This window comes from Monopterus albus, unplaced genomic scaffold (assembly GCF_001952655.1).
Source record: "Monopterus albus unplaced genomic scaffold, M_albus_1.0 scaffold98.1, whole genome shotgun sequence".
NCBI classification, from domain to species: domain Eukaryota; kingdom Metazoa; phylum Chordata; class Actinopteri; order Synbranchiformes; family Synbranchidae; genus Monopterus; species Monopterus albus.
The window spans coordinates 2572504-2580492 of record NW_018127978.1 but is presented as its reverse complement, the minus strand read 5'-3'; the positions used below and the strand labels follow the sequence as shown (position 1 = coordinate 2580492).

General features: G+C 39.2%; 1 protein-coding gene across 1 annotated transcript in view; it reads right to left on the bottom strand.

Moving 5' to 3' along the window:
* Positions 1-559: 559 nt before the first annotated feature.
* The window catches only part of LOC109965286 (protein FAM107A), a 23366-nt gene continuing 15936 nt past the window's right edge, over positions 560-7989 (bottom strand). The window contains exons 5-6 of the mRNA XM_020609167.1: positions 1333-1993; positions 560-690 (exon numbers count right to left, since the gene is read on the bottom strand). Of these exons, the coding sequence (XP_020464823.1) occupies positions 1877-1993 (117 nt within the window). The 3' untranslated portion in view covers positions 560-690; positions 1333-1876. The remainder of the gene's footprint in view (positions 691-1332; positions 1994-7989) is intronic.

Below are 7989 nucleotides of genomic sequence, written 5' to 3'. Positions count from 1 at the left end.
CTCCTCCCCTCCCCTTTCCTTGCTTCTATATGCCACCATTACATATCACAAATTTTGTGTCTCTTCTCTCCCATAGTGTGTCCTCTTTCTCTCCCTGTACCTTTCTGCAGGTAGTCCTGGCTCTGGAGCTCTATGTTTTTGATGAGCAGTCAATGGCCACATCAACCTGACCAGTTGTTTGTTGTGTGTTGTTGCTTTTCTTCTTTTGTCTCTCCTCTATCCACTCACCCCAACCGGTCGAGGCAGAAGGCCGCCCACCAAGAGCCGGGGTCTGTCGGAGGTTTCTTCCGTTAAAGGGAGTTTTTCCTCCCCACTGTCGCCAAGTGCTTGCTCAAGGGGGATTTGTTGGGTTTTCCCTCTCTAATAATAGTGTTAATAGTAAGGTCTAGACCTTACTTTGTAAAGTGTCCTGAGGTGACTTGTTGTGATTTGGTGCTATACAAATAAAACGGAATTGAATTCAATTAAAATGAATACATTATTAGAGGGAGGAATACACTGTGAGTTGTCAGGAGTGGGTATTGGTGAGGACCCAAATACTCAACACAGGTGTGTGGTTTGAAAGAGAAGTGTTTTTTTTTACTAAAAATGAATAATGTTGAGCTATATTACATGCTGAGGAAAGTTGATCAAGGAAGTGAACTAATTTCTCCAGCAGATGGTGACACAGGGCTACTTTCTTCTCCACTCCTGGAGAGAGAAGACAGGGAAAGGCCATGTTCAGACTGAGTTTCAAAGATGTGAAAAAAAAATGCCACTCTCCCTATTCATTTCTATGAGGGAATGCATTCACCTCAGCTGGCAACAGCACAGCAGGGGATGCCAGTAAAACAAGACAAACCTGTGTGGCAAAAAAGTTGGATCTGGTTCAACTTTCACATTTTGTATCACATTCTTTCCACAACCCCATCTTTAGTCAAGAAAAGGCTGCACTTCTCTAGTTTATTTTGGAGGGGTCATGAGCCCTCTATGTGGTTTGTAGGTGGCAATTTAAGGTGACTACAATTTTAAAACCCAGAGTATTTGTAAATGCTGGGAAAGTTGTTCCTAAACTTGAGGACGAGCTCTCAAACATTGGTAAAGCTGGGGTACAATAGTTTGTCATCTCTTCAGGGTGGATCCAACATCACACCATGGTAAATGCTTTACTGTCCCAACTTTTTTGGAACGTGCTGCAAGCATCAGAATTGAAGTGAGTGTTTATTTTGAACAAAGAATAAAATTCATGAGGTATCACATTAAGTAATTTGCTGCTGTATTGTTTTCAGTGTAATACAGGACACAGATGATTTACACATCACTGTTTTCAGTTTTAATTTTGATTTTACATACCATCCTGACTTTTTCTGAGATGTAAAGCTCCTTCATGCCATGGAGGGAAGGCTGGCATCAATGATTTTTTTCTGCAGTCCTGATGGTCTGCTGGAGTCTGTTCCTGTCCTTGGTTGCTGAACCCAAACCACAATGATGGATGAATATCAGTAGTTTCATTAGCTGACATCATAAAGAAGTCTTTCACATGCATTCACAATGACAACATTAAAACATTTCACCAAACAAAGGAGATCATATTGGTTTTCTACAACATACTATTGATAAGTACAACATACTATTGATAAGTAACCACTACTACATTAAGCAAAACTACATAAATATTTGATTCCCATAAACCAGCAGATGACATTTCTTTACATTGCTATAAAAGTATATTGATTCCATAAATATCCATAAAACTCTCTTTAATAAAATCTGTTTTAAATACATTCATACTATTTGTCTTTCAGCATGGACCTTGTTGCTACTCTTGCATGTAAGGGGCAGTAAATAACCAAAGTTCATTATACAGTACATTTTGGGTGTATTCTACTATAGCACTTTAGGAGTTTGCAGCCTTGTTCTGGATCGCTGTGTGGATCTTTCTCAGGTTCTGTCGAACTCTAACAAACTCAATCAACTGGGCTTCCTCTTGTACCTTCTCTTGTTCCTTCTCCTTCTGACAAGAGAAAAAGACAAGCATTGACATTAACAAAGCAAAAAGTATTACTTCAAGGCAAAAACATATAATTTTGTGAGACATGGACTGTGCATGGAATGATCTCTATTTAAACAGTTGCACTAGGTTTCAAATGCTTTCCATGCTTACACAATCTACTACTGTACGGCAAACAGTTTGTATTTTCTTTATTTGGTTAATTTTCCTTTATTTATGTTTTCATTCCTTCCTATATTCAAAGGTGTGCGTTTCTTGCTGGAGCTAAATGAGGGCTTTAGTACAAACTGGGGGGGGCTACATAATTTGAAGAATATTTATAGCTAAGTATGCCAGTTCAGAGCATTTGAAAAGTTGGTTTTAATAGGTATATTCATCCATGCACGTTTATTCAAGTGCCACAGAACTGAATAAGAACTGCAAAAATAATAAATAAAAAAATAAATGACATGGCAGAAGGGTGGTGCAGTGATTAGCGCCGTCACCTCACTGCAAGAAGGTTCCAAGTTCAAGCCCCAGCTGACCCGAGGTCTTTCTGTGCAGAGTTTGCATGTTCTCTCTGTGCCTGTGTGGGTTCTCTCCAGCTACTCCAGCTTCCTCACACAGTCCAAAGACATGCAGCTTAGGTTGATTGGTGACTCTAAAATTGCTCGGTGATTCTAAATTGCCTGTAGGAGTGAATGTGGTTGTCTGTCTCTAAGTGTCAGACCTGCAATAGACTGGTGACCTGTCCAGGGTGTACCTTGCCTTTCGCCAAGTGGGATTGGCTCCAGCCCCCTGCAACCCTCATTAGGATAAGCAGTATAGATAAATGGCACACTTTCTTGCAGGACAGGAGTGCAGGCTTTTTCAAGGCTGGGCCCTAAGACCCTTCCTCTGGCTGCTGGCTGGTATCACTGAAAGCACTAGGAGCAGGTTGAATGTAGTGCCAGGAAGTTTGCTTCTTATAATTACCCAGCATACGTACTGATCACTAGACAACATGAATCAAACCTTTTGAGTTTTTCAGTAACCATTACATGTGCCTATTTGGCCACTGCAGGCCAGGCAAACTGTGTGCTGTCTGATTGGTATCATGTGAAAGTAAAGCATTTGGTATCGGCTTTATTTAGCTGATCTTTACAACATCATATTATTGTCTGATATTGTTGGTTTTTATTTGTGTGTGTGTGTGTGTGTGTGTGTATCCAACACATTTATAGCCTATATTGTGCAATAGTACCTTATCATATAACAAATTGTATACAGTTAAAAAAATCCATTGATTATATCAAAAAAATGTGTGTACAGTATGAGTGTAATAGTGAACGCTGTCTGTAGCAAGCACATACAGCTAATACTGTGGTAATCCCCGGGAGTAAACAATAGCCACAGCCTAACAAGCTGACGTCTTTTTTAGTTTTACTGCCAAAGCAAAAAAAACAAACAAACAAAAAAAATTATTTAAATTCTTTTTCTGCCAAAATTGAAAAAACAAAATATAAATGGATTTTTTTTGTTTTTCAGACTTGAGTTTGCCCTATTAATTCAATGTTTCTTCACAGGTAGCTTAGCTCAAAACACATAATGCCGTGTGTGTAGGGTACTTGTGTGTGTGTATGTGTGTGTGTGTGTGTTCAGGCTGTGGAGGTGTGTGATGGACCCCTCTACAGTTGCCCTGGCAATTAAGGTAAACACCCATGCCTCAGCCTTCACTTTGCTGTGCTCCACAGTATTTTTTGTAACAAATACATATTTTAACAAGGTAGTAGCCTAAATGGCAGTTACCTCAGTTGCTCCAATTTGGCAAAATATTGATTGATTGTGTATTTTCCTTATGGTAATATTTTTCCTGGCCACATTCTGTTTTATTTTGTTCCTAGATGAGGGTAAAGTGTGTGTCTCCTGCTCCACTGCTTAAAGCTAAACTGTCACACAGTACTCAGTTGTGTTTTAACACTATTTGTGATTGAAATGCTTTAATTTATTTACCTAGTAGTTAGGTTGGCATCATATGAAAAATCAAATAGAAGAATGTGAAAGCCTTTGTCAGAGTCGGACCTTGAAGCGCAGCATATGGCTGTAAACTCCATTTGTATCAAACCTGATAAATGAATTGGTGTATATACTGATTTGTTCAATTTGGAACAGCACTAGTTGAGTAATTTCTGCAAGGGTCAAGGTCAAAGGTCAAAGTGTTTATTTGTTAGTTAGGAAACGTGTTTCCCTATACAATGAAATTCTTACTTTGCCGTCCACATGAATGCCACAAAATACAAATGAAATATAAAGTGGATAAATAATAACACTAAATCTAAGGCACTTTAAGCAGCAAATGCAGCAATATAATAAAAATATATAAGAATATAATAAGAGAATGTATGATGCATTGGAGCAGCATGTGCAGCAGTCAACAGTCAATGTGCAATTATGCATGTGCAAACTGAGAATGTAAACAGTACATGACGTATTTCCTGGTAATAAACTCCTCGGTTGTTTAGGAGTCTTCCTACGCACCCTGCGGTGGTAAATGCTCTGCAGAGAGGGCAGTGGAGTCCTGGTGATCTTCTCCGCAGTCTTTACCACTCTCTGCAGGCGCTTGCGGTCCATAGCAGTAGTGCTGCCATACCAGACAGTGATGCAGCTGGTCAAGATGCTCTCAATGATGCAGCTGTAGAAGTTGCTGAGGATCCTAGGCGACATGCCAAACCTCCTCAGCCTCCTCAGGAAGTACAGCTGCCGTTGGGCCTTCTTGACCAGCTGTGTGGTGTTAAGTGTCCAAGTGAGGTCCTCACTGATGTGAACGCCCAGGTAAGCTGCTCACCCTCTCCACTTTGAGCCCCCGGATGAACAGTGGCTGATGAGTTCTCCTCTCCTTCCTCATGTCCACTATGATCTCCTTCATCTTGTCCATGTTGAGGCTGAGATTATTGTCCTTGCACCATGACACCAGACCAGCCACCTCCCTCCTGTAGGCTGTTTCGTCCCTGCGAGTGATGTGACCTATCACTGCGGTGTTGTCCGCAATCTTTAGGAATTGGTAATGTTAGTATGCCACAGGCAGTGTCACCCTGCTGCTCTCTTAATTGGCTATCCTTTGCTGTGTTTCCACTATCGGAACCTAACAGTCAGTATACCCTACACTTTGCCCTTCATAACCTTCTGGGTTGAGGTGGACCGACCTGCTTTGTTTTTCTACCATATTTTCTCTGTGTGGGGTCTCTTTTTAGAGGAGGGAGGGGCCCCTCTCACACAGTCAGCTGAGCAGAGGGAGCACAGACATCACTCCATAGTGCAACAATCAGCCAGGTCATGGTGGAGTCCGAGGTTTTTTCCTTCAGTAAGAGCTGAACACAGACTTGCAGAAATGTGACGTCTTCACCACTTTTCCCGTGGTCCACTCTCTGAAGTCCTCGTTTTACCTCTAAACCAGTACAAGTGTCACTGGTGACTGTTGTTTTTACTTGTCAATTGCATCTTGTGCTGCTTGGATGCTATGTCAATTGAGGGCACTATTGGACCAAATAATGGGAGGAATAGGGGAAACCAAAAGGTGAATAAAAGGAATAAGGTTATTTGCACACATCAGGTAATTTCTTGGTGGGGTTATGGTGATTACGCTGATGCCTATATTGATGTTTTTTGTGTTTGTATTGCATTTGAAATGCTGACAGTTGATACAGTAGTGACTTTTTAATGGCATGTGCTTTTGTTACATTTAATACTGTACCACAGTACAGTATTGTACCGCTAATTAAATTTTGTTGTGTGTGCAGTGTGCTCAAGTAAGGCATGATCACTGAAATGTGATGATGTAGCCAATGTTACATTTCTGAGATGGATATAGTAATTAGTGAGACCACACAGGGCTTTCCAGTGCAGGGTAACACTGGCACCACCCTACAACCCATCTCCTAATTGGGAGATGTAATAGGTGAAACAAAAGTGCAAATGCTTCAAACTCCTTACTTATTATGCAGAATGGCACATTTCACATTCATGTATATCATATTGTATTATAAATACTGATGCATTATTGTGTACATCACATTTAATGGCTTATATACGTACATTTAATTTGAATTACTGCTGGGTAGCAGGTGGATTTTCCACCATGGATCAATTACTGTATTTTTCGCACTATAAGGCGCACTTAAAATCCTTTAATTTTCTCAAAAATCGACAGTGCACCTTATAATCCGGTGCGCCTTATGTATTAATTCTGGTTGTGCTTACTGACCTCGAAGTTACGAAGCCGCACCGCTTGATGGATTGTCGGAGCATTACGGCTACTGTAGGAGTAATACGTACTCTGCTTCAACATAATATTACGGTGTGTGTATAAGGACCCCAAAATGGCACCTGTTAAGAGACATGCTTATGAAACTCAAGGCTATCAGTCACGCAGGAGAACATGGGAATAGAGCAGCTGCGAGAGAATTCAACATTAATGAATCAATGGTATTGATCCTGAAATCACCCAACTGTTAAACTCAGACACTGAAGATGAAAAATTTGATGGATTTGTGGAAGAGAAATGAACTGAAAATGTGAGCCTAATGTTTTGTATTTTATGTGTTACAACTGAACAATGTTGAGAGTTATTGTGAAAGAGTTGAATAAAGTTTGAATTATCTGACTGTTTTGTTTCGCTTAATGCACCTTATAATCCGGTGCGCCTTATAGTGCGAAAAACACGGTATACTGTTTTTCTTTTCTTTTTTTTTTATAAATCTGGTTCTGAAACGTAACTAGTAACTACACTTATAAAATAAATGTAGTGGAGTAAAAAGTACAGTATATGATTACGTGTATTTTTCACATATATATGTTTAAATTTTCTTGTGCCTTACAAAAGTCCTTTGATAGCCTCTGTACAAGAATCAAATTTCTTATGTATTTGAACATATTTGCCTAATAAAGCTAATTCTGATTTTGATTCTAATTTAACTGCAGAATTACATGGACGTGGTGTTAGGGGAATAGTTCTAAAATTGTTACACAACAATATGTACAGTTTATTGATAATAAATCTGAGTGTATAAAGACTGAATGTAGAGTTCCTTAAGGGTCTGGGTTGGGGCCTAAACTTAGTATTTTAATGATATATTAGTATCAAAGATATTGCAGTTTGTTCTTTTTTTAGGCTCAAGCAAGAAATTAGAAGCTTTAGCAGAAAGTACTGGAAATTAATTGGTTAAAATTAAGAGGTGGTGTGATCATAATAGATTATCAGTAAATTTGAATTAAAACTAAGTTTATGACTTTTGCTAATCAAAAAAATAAGAAAAATTGCCTATAGAAGGAGTTAATAGTGAAAGACTTTGTGAATCTTTGGCTGTAATAATAGATGACAATTTGACATGGAAACCTCATGTAGCACATAAAAAACCAGTTATTCAAGAATACCTCTGTTTTGAACTAAGCTACAGTAAGTATATGTTAGATTGAATTTTACATATGAATTTTTGTGTTATATTTTGTGTTACATAAACCCAACTGTAATTTGAAACAAAGCACTTCTATGTGGAAAATAGCAGTGATTGTTTTTTAGTTCTTTGAGATGTAAGGGCTTGGTTTAAGCTAAAATTGAAATACACAGATTTCCTTTCCTCTTTTTTGGAGTGAGTGGGTGCCATTTGAGTAGAGTGGGATGCAATCTGACTTGAGCGCTGAGCAATAATGAGCAGAGTGCCCTGGTGTAGCTTAAAGCGGGTGAACAGCTCCATGAGCGAACAAAGTAGATTCCTCTTCGCTAATGTGCTCTGGTTGAACCTGCTTTTTTGAATGCACCCCTAAATGAATCCTGGTGGAAAACTCCAGAAAAAAGTTATAGACACATGAAGAAACTTGAAAGGAGAAGAAGGCATGAATGCCACACTGAGGAGACATGCGGGGTGCTTCTACTTGCAGCTATGAGGAATGAACTGTTAATAAGAAAATACTGACTGATGGTTTAAATACAGAGCTGCTTGATAATGCTAATGAAACACAGTTAAGCATAATAAGTCAGTTCAGCA